Source organism: Gymnoscopelus braueri (assembly GCF_963280865.1).
Source record: "Gymnoscopelus braueri genome assembly, chromosome: 8".
In the NCBI taxonomy this organism is placed as follows: domain Eukaryota; kingdom Metazoa; phylum Chordata; class Actinopteri; order Myctophiformes; family Myctophidae; genus Gymnoscopelus; species Gymnoscopelus braueri.
Genome location: NC_137609.1, coordinates 45,547,230 through 45,575,216, shown reverse-complemented (window position 1 = coordinate 45,575,216; position 27,987 = coordinate 45,547,230). Strand labels below are relative to the sequence as shown.

Below are 27,987 nucleotides of genomic sequence, written 5' to 3'. Positions count from 1 at the left end.
TTTCCACCACTGCATGCTCCACCCATCTGCTCAATATTCATAGTTACCCCCCTTTAAATTCCTGAACGTGCCCTTGCACTGTGGGTACTTCTGCTGAGTGCCTGTACTGTACTAGTGGGTAGGTGTGTGCCTGCTGTGTCCCTGTTTGCGCTAAACCATAGCCAGTGTCAGTGCCTAATCATGTCAAAACCGCTGTCAGACCATGACAAGAAGAAGCAGATTTCCGTGCGAGGCCTCGCCGGGGTTGAAAACGTTGCAGACCTGAAGCAAAACTTCAACAGGCACCTCCACTTTACGCTGGTCAAGGACAGAAATGTGGCAACGAAAAGGGATTACTACTTTGCTCTCGCCAACACAGTGCGTGACCACCTGGTTGGCAGGTGGATCAGAACGCAGCAGCACTACTATGAGAAAGATCCCAAAGTAAGTATTCTCCATCACACCTGTATCATCTCTACGCTAACCCAAACGTTGCACAACTATACAGAAGCAGATTACTTGTGAAGTGAATGGGTGAATAAGTATTTAAAATAGATTAATTGCTACATGTAGACTAGCACGAGAAAGACTTTGAGGCAAGTATAATAACAGCACTAATGTATTTATTTAAAAAAAAGTGACCACTACGGAATGATTAAGGGGATTATGTTTTACTTGCAAGATGATTAACTGCTCATTTGATATTACTTTAATTCTGCAGTGCCTGTTACACTATTCATCCAAAAATCCTTTAATAAAAAGTATAATCTCGCCCCTTATCCTATTACCAATAATCATTCTGTAAACTGTAGCCATATCTAATGGATGTGTCATCTCTATGATATATGAGCACTGATCTTAAGACATTTAACCATGGATCTGTTGAATCAACAAATCAATTCTAACAGCACTGGTTATGGTGACTTTTTCACTATACAGCACATAGCACTCCGTCAGGGGTCATCAATATGTCCGTACACAGACGTGTGTCCGTGTGTCCGTGACAAGACTTGGCCTGGTCCGTGGCATATTTTAGATTTTGTTTTTACACACCATTATAATGTTCTTATTTTGATCATAAGACCCAATTACTGAATGTCAGTCTCCAGGTTTTCTTCAGAATATGTATGACACTGATTTACTATGACACCATGTATGGTACATTAGGAGTCCAGTGGTACAGCGGTTCTCAAACATTTTACTACTCGGAGAGTGTACAAATGGAACCAAATGGTTCCATTTGTACACCCTCAGAGTTCCAGACCTGTAATGGTCATTTAGGGCTAGCTTTCTATGTGTTTGTCTACTCATTTTGGATGTCCATGGCAAACGTAGATTTTTTACAAAAATGTCCACCACAAGCCAGCATAACCCTCTTCTTTATCGTCCAACAAGAAACATATTTGTTTTCAGATTGTTTCAATGATTTCACAGTCATTCCGATCAGGCACGACAGTGTTGTGTTACTATATATATATATAATATATATAATATATATATATTATATATATATATATATATATATATATATATATATATATATATATATATATATATATATATATATATATATATATATATATATATATATATATATATATATATATATATATATATTTTACTTTGGTTTCTAAACGACCTTTTCTCTGCCTTAGCTGCATAGCACAGCCAATCTATAAGTGGCTCAGACAGACTTGTGTAAGAAGCAAGGCATGTCATGACATTTAAACTGCACTAGTGAGTGCCTGCCTATATTGTGTTGAAACTTGAACCCCAACGTGACCTTTATTTCCCCCCATCTTGTTGTCAACATAAACACAATTCGTTTCCCAGTCTTTATCAGTATTTTTTAACCGTCAGTTGAGCTGGTGCTGCCCTTCTCTTCTTATCTTAAATCCCTCTTGAATGTCTGACTTATGAAAATACCATCTATTAGCTAAACAATGCAAGCTACTACCTAGATAGATCTTTATAGCAGTGGATTCCAACCTTTATTTTCGTGTCAGAAAATGTCACACAGGCTCAGGAAACAGAAGGAGGCTTGGCTGTGACTCAATTAATCGAATACAATTTCCTAACATTGGATTCACATCACACCACATTACTTCATTACAAAACAATCACTTGCAATTATACATCTCAAGGCATACCTAAATGTACTAAATGCACTTGTCAACTCAATAAGATGATCAGTGCCAAAGCACTAATCCATAGTGTACTGTATGTGTCCAGTTCAGTACAAGGCACAATTCCTAGACTGTTCAACATATCAGGACACAGCCTCTCACTGACCATCTGACCTTCACACTTTATCATCTATTAAGGCGTTATGGACTGAAAGGTCATAAGTGATTCCCTCAAAGGTCAAACCAGAACCTTTGGAGAGGGGGGGGGGATGTCCAAACTAAGAGTTACAGTTGGTACTGTATGTACCATCTAGGATGATCCTCGACTAAAGACATTCTCAGTAAACGAATAGTCATAGGTGTTTGACTAATGAATGAGTTGATCTATTCAGCAAATCTGTAAAATTACTCGAGACCAGCCTTTTCAGGTTGGTGCCCTGCTCAACATTCTAATGTTGATTTCACAATGGCTGCAGGCTATTGAAATTCATAGATTGGTAGAATTCCATCGAAGGTTACAAGAGATGTGCTCATAATTCTTTCCAGAAATAATTCATTCAGCATTGACCAAAGCTTGAAAAAACAACTAATTATTCCACTATGAGGAGATACAGTAGTTCACCTAAAGTTCTAAAGTGCGTTAATCAAGGTTCATTGTTTTACTAAAAGAACCATAGGATTTGGAGTGTAGCTCTCAAGAGTAAAAGTTAATAATACTCATTGTCGTTATTTACCTACAATACCTTTTTCTGTCATTCAATACACAGGTTAGTTACACCGGAATGAGGCCAGTGAACAAAGTAGAGCATTACCTTATTCACCCACCCACAGTACAGTATATCTATACCACTTCCCATGTGGATGCCCACCTCTGTACTTTACAATGAATGCATGGGTATCACTGCTCTGTCTGACCTTTTGAGCAACCTACGGAGGAGCTATTTTTTGCCTCGGTCAAAATGTTGCCCTTACGTAACACCCCAAAGCTATGTGCACCTACCCCCCCTCTTCCCTTCATGTGCCCCTTCAGTGTGTCTGTGTCGTTCCCCCGCTGTCATACAAGTGCACAAAGATTAAATGGCAAAGGCTAAAGCCCGTTTCAGGTGTCACAGTGCCGACCGTAAAGCTAGAGCATGATAACTCCCCGAAGCGTTTTCCTGGACAGTTTTGCAGTTAACCTTGTCACGACATCCATTTTCTATAGTTTCACAAAGTTAAGAGTGTTTTAGTTTTCGGAAAAGTGTCCGTCATTGCCTAAATGTGTAATTCTCAAGCAAGGGATTGGATTGCAGTGAGCCACTGTGAATCTGTCTCTCATGATAACATAACAGAGTTTTATCCCGTTTAAACCCATCTTCAAAATGAAAAAAGAAACAAAAAAAACAAATAGTTATAAAAGTATGTACTCCACTCATATTATGATTTGCTCATCTCCATCTCTAGCGTGTGTACTACATCTCCCTTGAGTTCTACATGGGCCGCACCCTCCAGAACACCATGGTGAATCTGGGGCTGGAGAATGCCTGTGATGAGGCTACATACCAGGTGAGACTTGCTGACTTGTCTAGCACAGTGTCTAGCATATAGATATCTATGTTCACATCAAGGACCCCCAAACTGATATGTATTTGGCTTCTGAAAAGATGTCGTGCCATGAACCCGCATTAGAGAAGATGTGTTGTTAAAATCTTATCAGAATTATTGAAAAATGATCGAAATGTATCAAAAATAGCTCATATAGCTCACAACGCGTTGAGGGTGTGATGCGTTGTAGACTTGTAGATCAGTCATTTCTGAAAATACAAAGTATAAAGTAGGGTTAAAGTGGTTAGACTGATTTTGATGCCAAATTAACCCCCTTGAATGGACCCCTGGGGATCCCCAGAACCCCAATTTGAGAACTACTGGTCGAGCAGGTCCTTAGCCATTGTCCTTTAGCTGCAGCCAATAACTGCAGCTCTGCCTCTGTTTACGTTGCTATGGAAGCCGGAAGTTCTAAGCTAAAAATAAAACAATATGCAGGATAAAGTTAAGTCTGGATAATGATGTCATGTGCTCCTTCACCCCGTCAGGGGTTTATTTTCCAGCCACACTACTGTACATTGAAAATATAAAATAGTCATATTTTCAACATAATTCTATTCTATTCCTGTAAACCTACATGTAAAAAAAGGACATTTTTTTTTGTTGATGCGGTTGTAATTTGTGTTGTGTTCTGCTGCTACTCGTAGTTGGGTCTGGACATGGAGGAGCTGCAGGACATGGAAGAAGATGCCGGTCTGGGTAATGGCGGTCTGGGCCGTCTCGCCGGTAAGCAGCTCCAGTTGCTTGGAATTCATTCATGCATCTTAGATGAGCTATATAGCAGTGCTTTCTCAGACCTTTTCACGTGACCCCACTTTTACAACCACCGCTGTGTTGCATTCCACTCAGTGGATTTCTTTGCATCCGTGTTGTCCTTGTGGTGGTTTCAGTCATTATAAATGAGATGAGCTCCTCTTAACCCGCTTAGACCGGGAAAGCATCATGTGACATTTTTTGATTTATTTGGCTATTCAAAAATAGCAGACATACAAGCTCATCTACATGTCGCTATGAGCTTGTAGATCTTATTTTTGAAAAAATGAATCGTGAAAATGTGTGCAAATCTTCTGTAAAATATGTTGTTCCAGGGACCTCCAGAAGCAAAGATTTGAGTTAAAAATGTTGTTTTAAAAAAATATATGTATTGAAAGATTTGCACAAAATGTTCAACATTTTTCAAAAATAGCAGAACTAAAAGCTCGTAGCGTGGCACTCGGTGCCGCGCTACGAGCTTGTAGATCTGCTATTTTTTAATAGCCAAAGTATAAAATAATGGTTATCGCTCAAATCTAAAATGACACCGATGCGTTCCCGGTCTTAATGGGTTAAAAGTCCACATTCATTTTTCATGTTCTCCTCTCTCTCCTCTGTTCGCCATGCAGCCTGCTTCCTTGACTCCATGGCTTCCCTGGGCCTGGCTGCCTATGGCTACGGTATCCGCTATGAGTTTGGCATCTTCAACCAGAAAATCGTGAATGGCTGGCAGGTTAGAAACTCTCTTAAAAAAACATTTCATGTTTGTTTTATTTTATTTTATTCATTATGAAACCTCATGTTTTACCGATTATATTCTATCACACTGAGGAGGCTGATTTATTAAAATGTATAACAGATACAGATTTGTATCTGTGAGCCTGGATTACACCGCTTATAATGTTTGGGGGTTTAACCTCAATTAACTCCCGCTACGCCTTACCACATATCTATATCTTCACCCGATTCCTCCTTGGAGAGATATCTCTGTCTAATGTGCTGTTTTGTAACTCATTTCGACGCAGTGACCAAGTGAATTCTGTTCTCTGTTATGCTGGTTCATTGATAAGGTTGAGGAGGCTGACGATTGGCTGCGCTACGGCAACCCCTGGGAGAAGGCCCGCCCCGAGTACATGCGCCCGGTGCGGTTCTATGGCAGAACCGAGCACACCGCCGACGGTGTGCAATGGGTGGACACTCAGGTGACGACATGACTTAAGATAATACGTACATACCTACGTGTACACTACAGGTGCAACAGTTAATCAAACTAATCGATGGTCATAAAACATGTTGTAAAATAACTGAATGATAATCAATCCCTGTATTTTGCATGTCATTATAGGCAAAAAAAAAGAAAAAAAAAAGAAAATACAATTGCCGTTCTACAAATGTAACACGTTGTGAGCTTGTAGATCGGCTATTTGTTCGACAAAAAAAAAAAAACGCTTAATTGATTTGCTGTCATGTCATGTAAAAAAATAAATAAACACGCTTCTCGATTAATCCAAAAAGTAATCGATAGAATAATCACTAAGAAAATATTTGAGTTTAAGTCCTGATATACAGCCAATGATATTCATTCTGTGGCTGTGTGTATTGTACAATTCAGACAGCCACAGAATGAATTAGGCTATTTATATCCCTGCCCCTCTCTATTTGAACCACATGAGTGAGACCTGGTGTCTCTATTTCGGGCATGTCATAAAAATAGACGAACAAGAACATTTGCTACAAGCACATTTAAATGGCAATTATAATCATGTTATAATGCTTCATAACCACCCTTATAATGCATTGTAATCACTGTTAAAAATGCATTATACTGTCATTATAAGTCACTATAAGTGGTTATTTGTTGCTTTAAAAGATTATAGAGACAATTACAGAATAATAATTGACCGAAAGTCATTATAGAATGCTTTATAATGTGTTATGATTATTGTCATAAAGCATAATGAGCATTAATGAGTTCTTATAACTCTAATTATACAGTGTTATAAGCAGATTATACTACATTATAAGTATTTGAATAATGCATCATAGACATGGGATGCATAGCAACAGTGGTGGAAAGTAACTAAGTACATTTACTTAAGTACTGTACTTAAGTACAATTTTGAGGTATTTGTACTTTACTTGAGTATTTCCAATTTCCAATACTTTCACTTCTACTCCACTACATTTCAGAGGCAAATATTGTACTTTTACTCCACTACATTTATTTGAAAACTTTAGTTACTAGTTACTTTTGAGATATAAATTATGATATAATGAAACATACCTTAATCACTTTAACCCTATTTTGTACATAGGCTATTTGAAAATAGCCGATCTACAAGCTCACAACGCGTCGCATCGCGACGCGTTGTGAGCTTGTAGATCTGCTATTTTCAAATATTTAGTACTTTTACTTTTGGTACTTTGAGTACATTTTGATGCCAATACTTTTGTACTTTTACTCAAGTACATTTTTAATTCTGGACTTTTACTTGTAACAGAGTATTTTTATTTTGCAGTATTGGTACTTTTACTTAAGTAAAGAATTTGAGTACTTTTTCCACCACTGCATAGCAAGTGTTACCATATTGACAATGTTGAAGTATTGCCAAAATGCCAACTGCACTCTGGTTGTGTCTGTGCATGTGTTTGTTCTTGACAGACGGTCCTGGCACTGCCATATGACACCCCCATCCCTGGCTACAAGAACAACTATGTCAACACCATGAGGCTGTGGTCGGCTAAGGCTCCATGCGACTTCAACCTTAAAGACTGTACGTTATCTGTCCGCAGTAGTCAACCCCAGTATACTCGAGTCAAAGTACAGTCAAATATTACTATATATCCTGGTCAAATACAGTGGTGGAAAAAGTACTCAAATTCTTTACTTAAGTAAAAGTACCAATACTGCAATATAAAAATACTCTGTTACAAGTAAAAATCCAAAATTAAAAAATTACTTGAGTAAAAGTACAAAAGTATTGGCATCAAAATGTACTTAAAGTACCAAAAGTAAAAGTACTAAATATTTGAAAATAGCCGATCTACAAGCTCACAACGCGTCGCGATGCGACGCGTTGTGAGCTTGTAGATCTGCTATTTTCAAATAGCCTATGTATAAAATGGGGCTAAAGTGGTTAATGTATGTTTCATTATATCATAGTTTATATCTGAAAAGTAACTAGTAACTAAAGTTTTCAAATAATTGTAGTGGAGTAAAAGTGCAATATTTGCCTCTGAGATGTAGTGGAGTAGAAGTAAAAGTATTGGAAATTGGAAATACTCAAGTAAAGTACAAATACCTGAAAATTGTACTTAAGTACAGTACTTAAGTAAATGTACTTAGTTACTTTCCACCACTGGTCAAATATTTCTCAACTACAAGTGAAAGTTGCAGAGTCAAAATGTGTAAGATACTGTGTAAAATACTGTATAGACTACCTGCTTTAAAAAAATACTTAAGTATTCAAAAGTACAAATTACAATTACATTTTATAATGCATTGCTACAGTAGCCTATATTACAATTTTGACATTGAAAAAATAAATCAATATAGTGAAAATAGCAGATCTACATGCTAGATCTGTGTCCTAGAAATGTAGTGTAGTCAAAAGTACAGATACTCAAAGTACTCAAGTACTCGATTAAATATACTTTGTTACTGCTGTGCACCACTGGAAATGTCCTGGAGAGGAACTTATAATGACAGAATTATCCTAGTGCTACCACTGATGCAAGTTCAGAATGCACATTTTATCCATTAATTACCATTAGCTGTAGATTCTTAGCTGAGAATTAGATTAATATCTATTCGAATTTTAATTACATTTCTAATTAGAAGAGAAAGAAATAATGACCCCAATTAGAATGAATGTCATTGGGCTAGTGAGTTTGCACATACAAGGGATTTGGCTTGATTCACTATAAACCCAACCCAGCAAAATGACAAAAATTGGTACGGTACGGTCACAGAAATAAATACATAGTAATGCTGTGCAACCATGGCTGAAGATTCCATCTACTCCTTTATATAATCGATTTCTCTGTGGGTGCAGTGTAATGAAAAGGTGTAGCAATAAGTAGACTGGCCAGAAACTACGCTATCAACACTATAAGACTCTCCCGTCAGACCCAAGCAGCTCCAATAGAGACTAAGATTAATACATTTGAACTGAGAAATTGCGCTTGGAGTTTTAAATTATATATAGATTTCATTTTATTACTAAACCGTACTGTAGTCAGAATTATAAATGACCTAACATTTGAGTTATAGTCATAACTGAGTTATAGTCATTTGTCAACTGTATAAAGAGTGCTTCAATTCTGTTTCTTTTGCCCATTCAACAGTCAACGTTGGTGGCTATATTCAGGCCGTGTTGGACAGAAACCTGGCTGAGAACATCTCCCGTGTGCTGTACCCCAACGACAATGTAAGAGCCCGCTCTAACGCCACCACCTGATCAATCTACTCAATCTATGACATGAGCAACTGTCCACATGGTGCCGTTTTAGTGGACAGTGGAGATACACTGTGTGGTAAATCTAGTTATCCATTTTCAGTGGTGTGAAGTAACTAAGTACATTTACTCAAGTACTGTACTTAAGTACAATTTTGAGGTATTGTATATTGTACTTTTAATCCACTACAATCGCGACGCGTTGTGAGCTTGTAGATCTGCTATTTTCAAACCTTTTTGTACTTTTACTTTTGGTACTTTAAGTACATTTTGATGCCAATAATTTTGTACTTTTACTCAAGTAACATTTTGAATACATGCCTTTTACTTGTAACAGAGTATTTTTATATTATGGTATTGCTACTTTTACTTAAGTAAAATATCTGAGTACTTCTTCCACCACTGTCCATTTTTGATTGATGTAGTTTATTTAGTAAGACATGAGAATAGTACATGACAGTACATAACAGTACATGGAAGTACAAATTCACAATACAAGGTCTACTAAACTGGAACTCTCATTAAGCACGCAGCTTGTTTAAGATGAGAACCCCATGCACACAAATCATTATGACATATAAGAGGCAGACAGATATACACACTACTATACAAAATGTCATACAATCAGCTTTCAGGTTACTGGTAAGCTACTGGTATACTGGTGGAGAATATGACAAGTCATATTCTCCACAGTATATATCTCTTCATGCATTCATGAAACCCATACTCCCCTAAATCATATTTGCACTACGAAACACCAACAGTACTATAATAGCCTAAAGCCAGGCTTAATGTGCCATGGTCAGCAATAAGGAATTCACTGTGTCAGCAAACAATAGACTGCACTCTAAAAATATATATATATATAAGGGACAGTACTGTGGTTATTTTAGTGAGACTAGGTTGCGGTGCAACCACAACTCTACTAGCCATAATATAATATGATAAAATGAATGTGGCCACCTTAGTTGCTGATAAACTTATATACGTTGGGGCCTAACTGGCATCCTTTTTCCTTACAACCCAATGAACTGGCTGTTTTTTTTATTTTATTGTTGTCTCTTTTTGTTGTTTAGATATAAGGTCACCCTAGACAGAGCACGGAAGTACGATTTGAAAGATAACCCAGTAAATTGAGCCTTAACCACTGTTAAACTGGCAACCCTATTTTGGGTATGTCATTATAGGAGAAAATGTCAATAATTCTCTTCCTTTTTTCTCTTTCTCGGAAATAGCAGTTGTACAAATTCATTTGAGCTTGACTGGCTATTCTCGTTGTGTGATACCGTGGTACAATATAGTATAAATCAGGCTTAATCAAGTCATATTTCAAAAATAGCAAAATTGGAGAAGATCTAATAAGCTCACAACACATTGTGATACAAGATCATGCGATGCATTGTAAGCTTGTAGATCTGCTATTTTTGAAGATTTTTTTCCTATAATGGCATGCCCGAAACTGGGATGCCAGATTGAAAGTGGTTAACTCAATTGAATCCTAATACAATTCCTACAGTCATTTGAAAAACCTGTGCAAATGAGTGCAGCCTCTTACAGCTTTAATCGTAGATTGTAAATAAATCACTTCTTTTTTAGCAAGTTACACCTTCGTGCTACGGCATATAAATCAGGCTTAAACTAAATAAACTGCCAACATAACATGCAGTAGTGTAGTTTGGGACTAACAGTTAGGATCTGCACACACACGCCTCAGGGGCTTCATACATAATATGTTTCTGTGCATGAATGTTGCACTTATGATCAAATTCAGGCAAAGTAGGATTCATGAAACAGTTATGACATAAATGAGAGCATTACATTGAAGTTCTCTTTTAGTAAACATCCAAAGTCTGGATGTGACAGACGAGCATTACTTTTTGATCATATCTGGTCATGCGCTGCATATTAATATAAAATCAAGTTATATTTTCATTGGGTACCTGGTGGCTCAGACCATAATACACTCCTTGTGAGCGTGAGAACCCGGGTTCAAATCCGACCACCATCTTGTCTTGCATGTCTCCTCTCTCTCTGGTGCATAATCAAAACAATTTTAATTTGACAAGTTTACAAAAGAAACTGTTTATGGCTGCATCAATAATATTGATTGTTCTCAATATAGTTTAGATACTGTAGCTGCCAAAACCACACAGACAGTAATATATACTGTATTTTACTAGCTTTGCACCAAAACACCATCTTTCATCTATTCAGTAAGGAAATATTACCAATACATATAGGAACACATCACTAGAGCTTCCTGCTCAACTTCAATCTGACTCAGGACCTGTGTCACGTCATTTTCACTTTGTATCCTATCCATACTGTCTCCCTCCAGTCAAAATAATGCAGAAATACTAGAAAAAAAAAAGAAAAGAAAAAAAAACTAAATTGCTTTTTGATCAAGACACAGATGTGTCTTGATCTCCAAGGCTTCCTCTCACAATATGAGAAGAATCATCTTTGACTTCTAGGGAATTAGAATCAACAGCGAATAAAACCTGACTGAATCATTGTCGTTTGATGAAGATAAGGGCAGCTCCTGGCTCTGCCGTGGGGATTCAGTTTAAATGATCGTTTTACCCGTTAGAAAAATAAGGCTTACATCGGGAAGCTCCCATACTTAATGCTCTTAATCTTTTGCACTATTTTATTGATATTACAATTCATGACCTGCCGTACAAAAATGTACATAAACTGAACAGTTGTCAGTAGAATAAAGGTATATTAAAATAATTAACCTTTTTCTGCTTTCAGTCCATCGGGGGTTTCACTATTCCTGCACACTAGTCCAGCTGTAAAAAAAAAAAGTACTCAAATGTTTTACTCAAGTAAAAGTATCAATACTGCAATGTAGAAGTACTTTGTTACAAGTAAAAGTCCGGAATAAAAAAATTACTTCAGTAAAAGTACAAAAGTATTGCTATCAAAATGTGCTTAAAGTACCAAAAGTAAAAGTACTAAAAGGTTTGAAAATAGCAGATCTACAAGCTCACAACGCGTCACGATGCGATGCGTTGTGAGCTTGTAGATCGGCTATTTTCAAATAGCCTAGGTATAAAATAAGGCTAAATTGGTTAATGTATGTTTTATAATGTAATGATTTATATCTGCAAAGTAACAAGTAACTAACGTTTTCAAATATTTGTAGTGGAGTAAAAGTACAATATTTGCCTCCGAGATGTAGTGGAGTAGAAGTAAACCTATAGAAAATTAGAAATACTCCAGTAAAGTAAAAGTACCTCAAAATTGTACTTAAGTACAGTACTTGAGTAAATGTACTTAGTTACTTAACACCACTGACCAGCTGTCACCAATAAAGCTCACAATCAACACTCCCTCACTCACATGGGTGACACATTCTGACTCCATGACAGGCTTGCTGTGGTCAGTGCCTGATCCTCGAATGTTTGAAGTGCCCCATCTTTGACACCACACAGGCAACGATGTCTGTTTATATCACATAGGGCAGGGGTTCTCAGACATTTCCTGCAATTTCTCTTGATTATTATGTCTCACTCGGGGACATTTCGACACGTAGAATGGGCAAGCCGGGCGACCTTGCGATTCCCCAGTCAGCCACGGCCCCATGTTTACAACCCTACATCATAACATAGGATAGCACTTAAAAGCATTACAATAAAACACCTATTTCCATAGTGGCCCCTGGTGTAAAAAAAACGTGTCCTGTGCATGTAGATCTATATGCATCTGCATATATAAAAGCAACGTAGGAATGGGGGGGTAATAGTGTAGTCTTGCCTGCATGCAGAGCAGTTCAGTGATATATCTCACATGTCCTGATCCACAGTTCTTTGAGGGCAAGGAGCTGCGTTTGAAGCAGGAGTACTTTGTGGTGTCTGCCACCCTTCAAGACATCATCCGCCGCTTTAAGGTCTCCAAGTTTGGCTCCAGGGACATCGTTCGCACAGACTTCACTCGACTGCCAGATAAGGTGAGGAAAAGTTCAGAAAGAAAAAGGGAAAAGATTGTGCTTGATAATTTATCTTTTTCATTCATTTGACAGGATGTCACATGTCACACAGTAAAAACCCAGAACGTTAATTTAACTCGGAGAGTGCAAATGGAAATAAATGGACGCTTATGGGTCCAATTTTGGTTCCATTTGTACTCTATCAAAGATAGGATACTCTCAAACAAGAGTTTACAAAATTGCTTCACAACAAGCTAATGAATGCGATGAATGTGTGACACACACAGGTCGCCATTCAGCTGAATGACACTCATCCTGCCATGGCCATCCCCGAGCTGATGAGGGTCCTTGTGGATGAGGAGAAGCTGGGATGGGATCAGGTAAGCACGGAGAGCAGCAAGAGCTCAGCTCAAGTGTTTTTTACACTTTCTGTTATGCTTGGGGTTTTTGTGAATTAATGTCATTATTGCCGTCACTGAGCTACTGTATTTTGTTACTTCTTTTTGGAGGAGGGTGTTTCAGTGGCAAATGAACAGCAGAGGGCAACAGAAAGCACACATATTTTTGTGTGGCTTGCTGAGTAAAGTGATATTGCATGTCATTTTTGATGCTCCTACAATGTTTATTTGTGTTGATCATGAAATCAGGACCCAATACATTAATTCACACAACATTCCTTTATTTAAGATGTTTTAACTGTTAAAGATGCAACTTGGAATTTGAGTATCAACTCAAAAAAGCTGTTCTGTTGTGACGATAACCCACATGTTAGATTTACATATAGCTCCTGAAATACTGCAGTAATGTTTGGGATGAACCATTATTTCCCCCTCCCGTTCAACAACATGATCCTCTTCTTTCCCCTCTTTGCTTTTTGTCTCTGTGCAGGCCTGGGATATCTGCGTGCGTACTTGTGCCTACACCAACCACACCGTTCTCCCTGAGGCCCTTGAACGCTGGCCCATCGATCTGTTTGCCCACTTGCTGCCCCGTCACCTGGAAATTGTCTATGAGATTAACCGTCGCCATCTGGAGGTGAGTGGTGTACACTGCAATGCATTCTATCCACCTTGGATTCCTAATTTCCTATTGCACAGAATCAATGCTAACAACTCAACAAAAGGCCTTAAAACTGGGGAGGGAAGGTGATTTATTTAAAATGTTTATGCATTCAGTGCATTCAGATGGTGCCACGGTGTTGACAAATGGATGACAGGACCTAATTACCAGGTGTTGATGTTTAGAAGGTGTGACAAGATGTATTAAATAGATGACGGAATATGAGAGTCATAAACTCATCACTTTATTGCATCACATTTTGAAGTGCAAAGTGCAGTGGAGCAATTGCCTCCGTCAGACGATGATTCCTCAGTGTATGCGATGAAAAAAATTAAAATTTTCCCAAATAGTTACATGTTAAGAACACAGGTCAGACCACAACGTTAAGTCACAGGATTCCATCACACATAGCCGTGGTGGGAAATAAGAAATGCACACATTGGGTATGCATTAGGTTGGGCACTGGTTAACTGTGTTAAGAAAATAATCGAGAGTTGCAGCCCTAATCTTGACCACAACAGTTATATAATTATATTGATTACTTTTCCAATTAATCAAATAATGTGGAATTGTGGCACTCAGAAAGTGATACATACTGTATTAAGGCTAAAAACAGACAAAGACATAAAACAGGGCTGAAGTGATTAAAAAAACAGGAAGGGCAACACTTTGTGCCATATCAAAATATTACATTAACACACGCACGCACGCATGCACACTCCAAGTATCAGTATACATTCATAAACATGCTTTTCACTTCCTCCACCCAGAAAGTTGCTGCCCACTTCCCTGGTGATCAGGACCGTCTGCGACGCATGTCTCTGATTGAGGAGGGCGAACATAAGAGGATCAACATGGCCTTCATGTGCATCGTGGGCGCCCACGCTGTCAACGGTGTGGCCAGGATCCACTCTGAAATCCTCGTAGACACCATGTACGTCCCCAGAATACCCGCATGTCACTCTAAAAGCCCGATTGTCTCCACCAGGCTGAAGGCAGAGACTATTGTTTTTCACCTGTCTGTCTGTCCGTCTGTCCGTCCCATCCGTCTGTCTGTGAGCAGCTAATCTCCGGCACCGTTGGGCCGATCGCAGCCAAACTGTGCACACACACTCCCCGGATACCAGAGCAGAACCTCTGCCCCAAATTTTTCAGATCGGCCTGTTATAGCGCCACCAGGAGGTCAATTTGTGCAACATAAAAAAAAAAGTATATTACTCCTATACAGTTGATTTCCAAACGTCACGCAAATCGGTACACAGTATCTCTATAGTCATTAAACCAAAACGGGTCTTTCAGATTTTTCATATTCCATCCTTCTTGGATAAGATTGGCTTCGAAAATTTGGAAGCCAATGAAAACAAAATGCCTTACATAATGAACACAGCGTGCAATTTCCGTGAAGTTTTGCACGCACACTCCCACTAGGCCAAAGAAGAAATGCCACTTGAACATTTTCAAATCAGCCTCATGGTGGCGCTATAACAGGCCGATTCGTGTTTTTACCTATAACTGCACCGATCTGCTTGAAACTTTGTATGCACGCTCCCTAGAGGCCAAGGAAAAACCTTTGCCCTGCATTTTTCACATCTGCCTTTCATAGCGCCACCAGGAGGCCGACTTTAGAAAAACGTTTTTTTTTTAATATTACTCCTTCAGATGTTATCCAAATTTCACACAAATCGGTACACGTGATCTCTATAGTCATGTGATCTTATAACAGAGTAATAATATGTGGTAACATGATAACTGAACTGAATGTTATGGTGTTTGTTTCTTTACACTGCTTGCAGTTTCAAAGATTTCTATGAGATGGAGCCAAGTAAGTTCCAGAACAAGACCAATGGCATCACTCCCCGTCGCTTCCTGTTGATGTGCAACCCTGGTCTGGCTGAAGTCATTGCCGAGGTGGGCCCTGACTGTCATATCGTCACTGTCTGGAACTGTTTGTCCGTCCTAAACCGTTCCTTTTTGATTATCAATTATTTCCCCTTTTTTCAGTGGTGGAAAAAGTACTCAAATGTTTTAACTAAGTAAAAGTATCAATACTGCAATGCAGAAATACTCGTTACAAGTAAAAGTCCGGTATTAAAAATTTAGTAAAAGTACAAAAGTATTGGCATCAAAATGTACTTAAAGTACCAAAAGTAAAAGTACTCATGATGCAGAGTTTTCACAAGTTTTCAAAATCTTTTGAAAATAGCCGATCTACAAGCTCACAACGCGTCGTGAGCTTGTAGATCGGCTATTTTCAAATGGCCGAAATAATATATAGGGCTGAGGTGGTTACTGTATGATTTGTAATAATAATCAAAATCTACAAAGTAACTAAAGTTTGCAAATAAATGTAGTTGAGTAAAAGTACAATATTTGCCTCTGAGATGTAGTGGAGTAGAAGTAAAAGTACTGAAAATTGGAAATACTCCAGTAAAGTAAAAAATACCTCAAAATTGTACTTAAGTACAGTACTTGAGTAAATGTACTTAGTTACTTTACACCACTGCTTTTTTTATATAGTAAAAATAGCAGATCTACGAGCTCACGAGCTTGTAGATCTGCTATTTTCACTACTTTTGTGTGACACTCTTGTCGATGAAGAAGTAAATAATTAATTTACTAATATACATTATCATCATAAATTTGAGTTTTTAATTGATTGTGGAAACTGGAATGGTGATATTACGGTTAAGCACAATGTTAGAAATCTAGAGCAATATACAACACTACCAAGATACCAACCTGAATGCAACGCATTATTAATTCCCGTTTTGTGACTTTGTGTTTGATAGAGAATCGGAGAGGGATTCATTCGTGATCTCGACCAGCTGAAGGGTCTGTTGCCGTACGTTGATGATGAAGCCTTCATTCGTGACATTGCCAAAGTCAAGCAGGTGAAGTAAACAGCTTGTCAGTGAACAAAACAAAACACATAGACCTCTATACACGGCACTGAGGGTTGTAACCTGCTCCATATTTTACTAATGTAGGAAAACAAGATGAAGTGGGCCGTCCATATGGAAGACCACTACAAGGTCAAGATCAACCCCAACTCCATGTTCGACATCCAGGTGAAGAGAATCCATGAATACAAGAGACAGCTGCTCAACTGCCTGCATATTATCACCTATTTCAACCGTAAGTTGGGTTGACACCATTCAACCTGCACATTGATTAAGATTGAAATATTACAAAGGTTAAGGACATTCAAGGACATTAACCCTTACAGGTCAGTAACTCTGAAGAGTTATGGCAGTCCATGGGGTAATGCATACTAAACTGGTCCTTGAAATTAAAAAGTTATAGAACACTCAAACACCTCCCCAGTGAGGCTTTGGAGCATTGCAGAGGCGTAGACAGTTCTACATGATCAACAGGAAGTTAATACTGCTATGCCTGCAGATTCACACTAAAAAGGTTGTGGTGAGGTTTGGCTAGTATAGAAACCCCATTATACAAACAATGAGGTCAGGAGCTCTTACTTCTGGTTTCATTTCAGTTCTCCTACTGCATGCTCTTGCACGCAACTGCAAACTCTATTTGGTTTCTGCAGGAGCTATCTGATAATTTACCTGGGGACCCCCTGGAACCCCCTCAAGGACCTCTTGGGGTCCCCGGACCCCACTTTGAGAACCAAAATACTAGACAATATTTCACCGTGGTTTGAATTGACTGTCATCATCACAGAGACATCTATAACGAGACATCTATAACGCATCGTAAATAAGTATAAGATCTAGTTTAGGAAAGCTTGCTCCATGCCATGAAGACACACAGAAACACAGGGGGAACCATTTTGGAAACCGATTTTCTCCCGCCTCACTCCCTCAGGTATCAAGAAGGAGCCAAACAAGCAATGGACTCCCAGAACCGTTATGATCGGAGGCAAGGTACGTTGATTCTCGCCCATCTACTTACCACTAGTTGTACTCTAGTTGCACTGTAGCTGTAGTTCTATGATCTCTGGCTTTGCCCACTACTATGGTTAACCACTCATCTCCATCATGGTCAGTGGTCAACCCACAGAGCCCTTAAGAGAGTGAAGCTCATGAGAGATAGAACATGCCATAACATCCCATCCTCCCTCAATTCATCCTTAACCCATTCAAACCGGGAAAGCATCTGTGTCATTCTAGATTTTTGCATTGGCTATTCAAAAATAGCAGATCCACAAGCTCACAGCGCGTCACTTCGTGCCGCGCTGCGAGCTTGTAGATCTGCTATTTTTTGAGAAAATCATGACAATTTGTGCAAATCTTTGAATATGTATATTTTAAAGCAAACATTTCTAACTCAAATTTGCTTCTGGGTGTCCCTGGAACAAAATATGTTGAGATGGGATCCACGGCTAGATACATAAATAAAAACAATACATTACCCCCATCATTTTGAGGGTCCTTGACGTGAAAAGGTTTGAGCACCACTGATATAGAAACACAATTTTTTTTCCAGAAAACTGTTAGGATTAAGGATTTAGAGGACATTTTGTCGAATCGGCCTCGGGTTAAACGGGTTAATGCGCCCCTGACTACTACCCTGTGCCTGTCCGCCTCCAGGCTGCCCCTGGGTACCACACTGCCAAGATGATCATCCGTCTGATCACAGCCATCGGTGAGGTGGTGAACAACGACGCCGTGATTGGAGACCGTCTCAAAGTCATCTTCCTGGAGAACTACAGAGTCACAATGGCCGAGAAAGGTACGTGTAACATCTCCCTCTCTCTCTCTCTCACGTCTGAATAACGATTAATCCCACTCCACCCACCCTCCTTCGCTGTATCTACAATTACATTTGGTCCATTTAGTCGACGCCGCACGATACTTCTGATAGAGATGGCAATTCATAACGGAGTGTCTATTCACATGCTCATCATCGCATGCATATCGGCCCCCAACACACATTTAATGATACAGTCTCACACACTACAATCATAATTACAGCTAGTCATGAGTCATTCTACTGGCCCTCCCTTTGCATTTCTGTTAACCCTGAGGCTCACGCTGTAGCTTTCAAAACTAATGACCTCAATGTGACAATTTGTTGTGCAGGCCAAAACACTCAACCCACGCAAGCACACGCACGCACGCACACACACACACACACACACACACACACACACACACACACACACACACACACACACACACACCCCAGCACTTGTGTTGGTTAATTCATAATGTACTTTTTCCCTTTCCTAAAAAATGCAGTACAATATTATATATTTCGTATGTTTTTGAAATGTTGTGGAGTGAAAGTATAAAAAAAAAATACAAATACTCAAGTAAAGTACAGATACTCAAAAACCTTTTTACTTAAGTACAGCACTCAAGTAAATGTACTTCGTTTACCGTCCACCACTGGCTGCACCAGCTGGCATTCATTCCAGTTAACGCTATAACGCCTTCCTCTCTCTGCAGCCATCCCCGCGGCTGATCTGTCTGAACAGATCTCCACGGCGGGCACAGAGGCGTCCGGCACCGGCAACATGAAGTTCATGCTGAACGGCGCCCTGACCATCGGCACCATGGACGGCGCCAACGTGGAGATGGCCGAGGAGGCCGGCATGGACAACATCTTCATCTTCGGCATGAGGGTGGAGGACGTCGACGCGATGGACAGGCAGGGCGGGTAAGGAACGCTGGGTAACCGCGGGTCAACGGCAGTGATTCAGGGGACAAAGCGCCCGACCGCTCCCAGAGGCATATGGGTCCGATGTTGATCCCAATTGAGTCCAAGACCACAGATGAGATTACCCACGTTTTGACTGATATTTATTACAAGTTATTCTTATCAATTTGAAAAACTTGATTTGATTAAAGTTTCAAACTGAGAACATTTAAATTACTTTTACATCATAGATAAAACTTTTTTTGTTTCAAACTTTCGAAAATGTTCGCCTGAAAAATAGGGATCACAGGTTGAAAGTGGTTAAAAATCGAGACACATCGGCTGCAATAATTGCCAACACCGATGTCGTCAAAAAGTGTGTGTGTGTGTGTGTGTGTGTGTGTGTGTGTGTGTGTGTGTGTGTGTGTGTGTGTGTGTGTGTGTGTGTGTGTGTGTGTGTGTGTGTGTGTGTGTGTGTGTGTGTGTGTGTGTGTGTGTTTGATTAGAAATTGATATTCCAAAAATAGTCCCCTTATGGACGTCCAGTCCATCTCTTCCTCCTACAAATAGCTAAATCAACATGAAGTTGACATTTTTCTGAATAGGAAAAATGCTGTACCGGGTTTTCTGATGTTATAATGGCAGAATCTGCTTTGTTTGTGTTCGTTTATGTGCTAAAAGAGTGACTTTGAGAGCTGTTTCACTGTGCAATGTAAGTCAATGAGGAGACTATTTTTGGAATGTCAATTTGTAATTAACGGTGCAATGGAGCAAGAAATCTCACCAATTGTACTACCGGTAGTTACATCATGACAAAGTAACTACACAACCCGAACTCAAACCAAAGTGTAATTGCGTTATAAGGCCTACTGTATGTACTTGGTTGTACAACAAATAGTGACAATCGCCGATCTACAAGCTCACAATGCATCCCATTGTGTCATGTTGTGAGCCTGTAGATCTTTTTTTTGCAATCCCCTGAAAGTTCTTACATAATGACATGGCCAAAAATCGGGACACCGGGTTCAAAGTGGTCAGACTCGGTAAACATTTAAAATGTAGCTTACATTTAGATCTGCAAACACACTTCGCATGTGTTTGTAAATGCGGGGGTGCATGGCCATTGAGCTGAAACTCTGCAGCCTGCTTTTGTTTGGGTTCCTGAGCTCTTAAATGTTGCGTGCCCTTCATATTGTAAATTGCATGATCGGGAGCTAAACCTCTTGTGATGATCTGCAGCAGCCACTCTAAGTGCACTTTGAAGAAGGAAAATGAGAGACCTTTTATCCAAGAGCCTCTTTGAATAAATTAGATTACCTATAATGGATGTCTGAAGGATATAATATCCCAGGCCACACACCACGGGTCAAATTCACATCATTTGAATAACTACGGAACTTTCCTAGATAAAGACCGAGTACCATGAATAATATTCTATGGCGAATGATTGTATTCAGGAGCCCAGTAAGAGTGGAAGCTATACGATCTTCATCTCAGGACCCAACGTGTACCCTTATAGAACCTTTCTTCATCTGATCAAGTACAGGGGTTATTAAGACGCTTACCTACAAGCCCATACATACTGTACCACTACAGGTTTAGGATTAAAATACAGCCGGTACCTTCGTCTTATCTCTCTCGTCCTACTGTATGCTCTGCCTGTCTAAGAATTCCAACGATCTGTCTGAGGAGAGAAAATTATTTGGAATCATTTTGTCTTAAAAAACAAAATCTCATCCTACCCTATATTAGAATTGGCTTTGGTCGTATTATTGGCCAACCATCTTAACACATCAGGTGCCAGCATTTTTTCATAACAACTTACGTTGGGTGCCAGCATTCTCCCCATTGACTGCGCTTTGCTGTTTAAAGCTCTAGACTCCACGAGGAGCAAATCCATGTTAAAAAAAACATCCATTCATGTTGCGCGATGACCCTGGCTACAGCCTGGAACGATAACATTTCACTCGCGAGTTACAATGGGGGGGGGATCGCGCATCGCGCATGACCGGTTTTCCCCACCGGAAACAGATTCGGAGATATAGGTGTTTTAAAGAAGGAAATAGACAGGAAGTGGATGGCAGCCATGTTTTTTTTTCCGGTGATCTATCTGGCCTATCCTTCTCAAGATCACAATGGGTACTCCCAGAGCTGCTCTAGCCCCGCCCGTGTGGAGAAAAACGAAAAAAACAAAAAGACATATTTCACGGTCTGGACTGTGTTCGGCACCGGACCGCTACTCTGCGCAAACACGGTTCAGACCGTGTTTGGCACCCGATGTGTTAAAAGGCACACTTTACCCTTATCTTCATATAAATGGTCCTCCTCACTAATGCTCATTATAAAGATGACACCATTTGTGTCTATTCACTATGTGCTATAAAAATGCAAGAACAAAGGATTCTATTCTCTTCCTGGAAAGTTAACATGCTGTAATGTAAGCCTTCATTCTGGCATTCATTGAAATGACCAAACCTGCCAACAGACTATGTCACTGGCAGGCAGGTTTCTGAACGGTCCACCATCCTCCTCCTCTGAGACACGGTGCCATCTTATAATGAGCATAATTACTGAGGACCAATCATGAAGATAGGCCGAAGTGCCTTGCTCGAGGGTATCTTGACCATCGTTTGGAAAAGATTTCTCCACTTTCCCCACCTGGGGAACTTTCATCTCAGAGATACCATGCACTCACTTTTTTAATAGTGGAAAGTACTGCTTCATGTATGAGCTTTAAAAAAAGAAATGGTGATCTGTAAAACTCAACTTCAACTGTCACATCACAGGGTTTTACAGGGGTAAAAAAAAAGTGTGTGAAATTCTTTGTCATACAAGCTCCCATCATCATTGGCAGTCTTCAAGAAGGGGGAAAAGAATAGAGATAGAAAGAAAACAAGGAAAACAGGTCAGCTACTTGTATGTCAAATATTCCTAATTTGAGTCAAATATATACATAAGGTGCAAGGTTAAAGGAAATGGCAACGGAATGAGGCAGTTAAAATAGTAACATATATACTGTGTATACAGAAGGTGCATGCACTCACTGCCAAGTCAAAAGCCTGTCAACTTGACATGGCTGAAAAAGCCGGAAGAGCAGTTTAAGTAACAGTGGACTGGAGGTAGACATGATGAATGATGGAGCAGGGAGCGACTCAACTGTTTTCCGCCCTTTTTTTTAACCCATTCAATCTGGGAACGCGTCTCTGTCATTTTAGATTTCTTTGGCTATTAAAAAATAGCAGATATACAAGCTCGGCACCGAGTGCTATGAGCTTGTACATCTGCTATTTTTGAAAGAAAATATATATATATTTTTTCAAGTGAACATTTGTAACTCAATCTTTGCTTCTGGGGTCCCTGGAGCAAAATATTTTACAAATGTTTAAAATATAAATATATGTTCAAAGATTTGCACAAATGTTCACGATTTAAAGAAATTGCAGATCTACAGGCTCGCCGCGCTATGAGCTTGTAGATCTGCTATTTTTTAATAGCCAAAGAAATCTTAAAATGACAGAGATGCGTTCCCGGATTGAATGGGATAAACAAAGCTTTGACATGACATGGAGTCAGGCATGAAGTAGTTCTTTCCACTATTTAACAAAATGACTGTGTTATTCTTTAACCACAGAACAACGACTGTGCTTTCCAGTCATAGAGTACAGAAGTCCTGACGTCACTCGTTCATCCCCTGGGTCGTAAAGTAATTTCTCGATGGAGAATAACATTGGGTCATCTTAGAATCGTCTCACATAAGAATTGTGGTCCAAAAATAAACAAACTGTCTCTGCGATGTTGTCAGGGAGGTGGCTCTGTGTCGTTTATGATAGTCAGTCACTCATATTTGATACAGTCCGTTTCTGGCGAAAATGTAACTAATTCGGCGGAAGTAACATTAGCGCTTTCTCACCGTCAGTTCATATCCATATGAGTCAATCCGCCGGTATCATTCGTTTATTTTTGGAACACAGTTCTTATTTGATGCGATATTAAACACGTCTTCAGAACTGGGGGGAAAAAACGTGACCCAGGTAGGATGAGTAAATTACGTCAGATTTCGGTGCTCTATAAAGCGATTTCTTTAATCACTACCGCTGGTTAGACCATGCTACTAGCACTTGTAGAGTGACAACAATCCAATATTAAATAAATTACTATAATGTTATCAGCATATCAAAAATGTTCAAGGCACTGAATGCATTAAGCCCAATTTATACTTGGACGTATGACACTGTCAAAAATTACCAATCTACAATTAGGCATGAATTAGGCATTTGGGGCAAAGCACCCCTAAAAGGTCTGACCCTAAAAATGCCCCTGATATTTACATGAACAAAAACGCAAGCTTTAACTATTCTTTTTGACATCCTTTTTATTCTATGCCAGTGTATGTGTGTATGTGTGTATGTGTGTATGTGTGTGTGTGTGTGTGTGTGTGTGTGTGTGTGTGTGTGTTTGGTGTGTGTGTGTGTGTGTGTGTGTGTGTGTGTGTGTGTGTACACACACACACGTGCTTTGGAGGTTGTGTTGGGAGTGTTTTGAGGCCACCAGTGGTGGAAAAAGTACTGAACTTTTTAAAAGTAAAAGTAAAAATACTCTGTTACAAGTAAAAGTCTGGAATACAAAATGTACTTGAATAAAAGTACAAAAGTATTGGTATCAAAATGTACTTAAAATACCAAAAGTAGAGTACTCATTGTGCAGAATGTCCCATTTCACAAGTTTGGGACAAAACATTTGAAAATAGCTGTGACGCATTGTGAGCTTGTAGATCAGCTATTTTCAAATGGCCAAAATGTATATAGGGCTGAAGTGGTTGATGTATGTTTTGTAAAAAGTTGTAAAAGTAGAATATATGTGCCTCTGGGATGTAGTGGAGTAGAAGTAAAAGTACTGAACATTGGAAATACTCCAGTAAAAATTGAAGTAAAAAATACCTCAAAATTGTACTTAAAAAAAACAAAAAGTAATTAAGTACATTTACTCAAGTACTGTACTTAATTACTTTACACCACTGGAGGCCACAAACACTCTTGCTTAGGGCCACCAAAGTCCTAGGGTCCTGAGTAAGGGTGCAGTGATTATATTTTCTTTGTTGTTGTCTATTTTTGTCCTGCATAGATACTGCGCTCAGTCGTACTACGACCGCATCCCTGAGCTGAAACAGGCTATGGATCAGATATCTGGTGGCTTCTTCAGCCCCAAGGAGCCCCAGTTGTTTAAGGAAATTGTGGACTTGCTGATGCACCACGACAGGTAAGCACAGACTTATCAACCACATGTTCACAAAAATTGACATTTTCAACCATTAATATGTCATTTTTCTGAAGTACTTCAGTTTTTTTCTAGTATGTCTAAATTGAATAAACACAACATAATGGTCTTATCGTCTCGGTCAGTGCAGTGTGACGTGACTTCACTCACTGTACTCTCCTATGACGCAGTGTTGATTTTGACAGCACATTTTGATGTAGTTTTAGTCATAGTCTTTTGAATAAGTTAATGTAGTTTTAGTCATGTTTCAGTCATCTGAAATGTTTTAGTTTTAGTCTAGCTTTAGTCGACTAAATCTATAGTTGATTTAGTCGACTATAGTGTATTGTGGCGGTGCCTTGATGGCGTCGTAATGGCTGATTTTACACTTGGTTGCATGCTGAAAATAGACGATCTACAAGCTCACAACGTGTCGCAGTGCGACGCGTTGTGAGCTTGTAGATCTGCTATTTTCAGAGCGCAACACCCGAGCGCAACCAAACATAATATGACTTGTCTTTTAGTTCTCCTGGATCTCTTCGCCACTTACTAACATTTTAGTCTAGTTTTTATTTGTTGACGAAATTGTCAGTATATTTAGTCTTAGTTTTAGTCATCATAGCTTAGTTTTTATTTTGTTTTCGTCAGTGAAAAAAGGTATTCGATTTTTCGTCACAGTTTTAATCGACAAAATCATAACTGCTAGTATGACGGCTGCGACTGTTGTAGAAAGAAGCATTGTGTGCACCACAGTGTAATTGAATTATTGTAACAATATTAAATATGTTACTTTCAGATTCAAGGTGTTTGCTGATTATGAAGACTACATTAAAACCCAGGAGAAAGTCAATGAGCTGTACAAGGTAAGTACAAAGTACTTACACAAGAGATTAAAGCCTAAATGAGCCAATACGTGTTTGCAATGAATGCACAATACTTCTTTGCTCAGATCATAATAATCATCATGATCAGAATAATGTGGACTGGATGATAGGCTGCTGATAATGTCTTTTATAATTCAATTCAGTTCAGTTTGATCCAATACGGCATCACCTCGTTAATGACGGTTGCTTTAGGAAATTGTCTCAATGTGCTGAGGACAAGAACAGGAAAGGAGATTTGTTACACATTATGTAAATTAACACATTGAATGCCAAAAACGGTCCGGACCGTTTTTGAGGGTCCAAACGAGAAGTGCCGAAAACGGTCCGGACCGTTTTTGACCCAATTCTATTTTTATACATGTGGGCCACGTGGGGCGCTAAAACGAAACTTTGACATCACCCAAGGAGTTTCTGAGAAGAAGAAGCTGGATGTGGCTCCATGTCAAAAATCCTTCCGGTCGGCGTTTTCAATGTTATCTCCTTGATTAAAAGCTTAATATCTCCATTTCTTTTTAATGTGGTGGAAACGAGCCGTTTTCGATCGGCGATCACGCTGCAATGGAGGGTCGCGTTGGAAATATTATTGTTCCAGGCGTTAGTCGGGACCCTCCGCCGTCTCGCACGCACGCTTTGTTTACATGCACTTCCTCGTCGGGGCTTCTCACAGCACGAAATGTATAACGCAAGTGGATGGAAGAAATGCAGGCACTCAACGTATAATATTTTAATAAACCTCTGGCACCCAATGTGTTAATGAATCAATTAATTAATGAGCCAATGAATTAAATGTTTTATATCTCATCAGTTTGTGATCTATGCCATATGAGATTATTAGTTTCATTTCATAAATCACATAATTCGATACTGTACATTGCTCTAATTAATACACAATAATGAGTGTCTGCTACTGTGTAGATATCAGCTCCAGAATGACATTAAAATGGAGCACTTAATCCGTTTGGCTTATTAAATTGCATACATTACATACAGTATAGTATACGAGCGATTCTCAACTTGTGGGCCGGGCCCACTGCTGGGCCATGAGGATATTAAGCCCGCAAATAATTGGCGAAACACTCATATTTTATTGACAATATAACATTAATAGAAGCAAAATAAAGTTTAAACAAAATGTCACGTCTTAAAATATATAAAGCATGTTTAGTGATATAAACATGCTCTGAAAATGCCCACACATCTGACCTCTTAACAATGTTAAGTGGTCAGATGGGTGGGCTTTGAACACTTTTGAGATTTTCAAGTGGGCCCTGATCCAGAAGAGGTTGGGAAACACTGGTATATACCCATATAATACCCACCACTTACCACTACAATACTTACAGTATGTATATTTTGAGAATACAGAAGTGACCACGACCCTGTGAGAGACCAAGTGCACGACTTTGAGCCTACTTGAAAAAGTACTCAAATGTTTTACTTAAGTAAAAGTATCAATACTGCAATGTAGAAGTACTCTGTTACAAGTAAAAGTCCGGAATTAAAATTTTACGTGAGTAAAAGTACAAAAGTATTGGTATCAAAATGTACTTAAAGTACCAAAAGTTAAAGTAATAGGGCTGAAGTGGATAATGTATGTTTTATAATGTAATAATTTATACCTGCAAAGTAACTAAAGTTTTCAAATAATTGTAGTGGAGTAAAAGTACAATATTTGCCTCTGAGATGTAGCGGAGTAGAAGTATAAAAGTATAGACAATTGGAAATACTCCAGTAAAGTAAAAGTACCTCAAAATTGTACTTAAGTACAGTACTTGAGTAAATGTACTTAGTTACTTTACACCACTGCGGATGAGGAACGATTGGATGAACCGATCAGTAAACCATTCTCCTTCTCCCATCAGAACCCCAAGGAATGGACCAAGAAGGTGATTTACAACATCGCCGGCAGCGGCAAGTTCTCCAGTGACCGCACGATCGCCCAGTACGCCACAGAGATCTGGGGAATGGTCCCCACCATGGAGTCGCTTCCCGCCCCCGACGAGAAACCCCTTTAAACCACAAACCAAAACACCCAACCCAACCCAGTCACTCCCACACCACGGACGCTGTTAGAATATGCAGATAAAAGCTATCGTAGACATCTGACTTGTTATTTCAGACTTTCTGAACTAGTGCTGTTCTTTGGCTCCATTCCACAAGAATGTATTGTATTTCAGCTTGGCCTGATTCCATTCACTTGCATTCTCAAATTTAAGCATAACGCCACTGGTCAAAAAGTCAACAAGTGCGGCAAGTTTGCTAGCCAGTTTTATGTCTCTCAACTTCAGATATACAGTCAAATACATCTTTGAAAAAAAACTGCAAAACGTCACAATTATTTTGTATCTACAGTA

The 27,987-nt window shown here is 39.2% G+C and overlaps 1 protein-coding gene and 1 long non-coding RNA gene across 2 annotated transcripts in view; both read left to right on the top strand.

Annotated features, from left to right (window-relative positions):
• Positions 1-27,987, top strand: part of LOC308089742 — a 376,982-nt gene that overhangs the window by 44,988 nt on the left and 304,007 nt on the right. The window lies entirely within an intron of this gene.
• pygma (phosphorylase, glycogen, muscle A) lies at positions 96-27,664 on the top strand. The gene is made up of 20 exons (XM_080435886.1): positions 96-423; positions 3,549-3,650; positions 4,337-4,415; positions 5,072-5,175; positions 5,513-5,644; positions 7,105-7,216; positions 8,790-8,872; positions 12,711-12,854; positions 13,121-13,213; positions 13,722-13,868; positions 14,663-14,826; positions 15,686-15,800; positions 16,682-16,783; positions 16,880-17,027; positions 17,721-17,779; positions 18,446-18,587; positions 19,307-19,517; positions 24,618-24,752; positions 25,546-25,612; positions 27,496-27,664. Exons 1-20 carry the CDS (start codon positions 181-183, stop codon positions 27,646-27,648), a joined length of 2,535 nt encoding a protein of 844 aa, XP_080292012.1. The 5' UTR covers positions 96-180; the 3' UTR covers positions 27,649-27,664.

Coding starts and splice junctions, on each gene's coding strand:
- pygma (XM_080435886.1), top strand. CDS start 181: ATGTCAAAACCGCTGTCAGACCATGACAAGAAGAAGCAGATTTCCGTG. Junction 8,873..12,710: donor TGCTGTACCCCAACGACAAT/GTAAGAGCCCGC, acceptor CCTGATCCACAG/TTCTTTGAGGGCAAGGAGCT. Junction 13,869..14,662: donor TTAACCGTCGCCATCTGGAG/GTGAGTGGTGTA, acceptor TCCTCCACCCAG/AAAGTTGCTGCCCACTTCCC.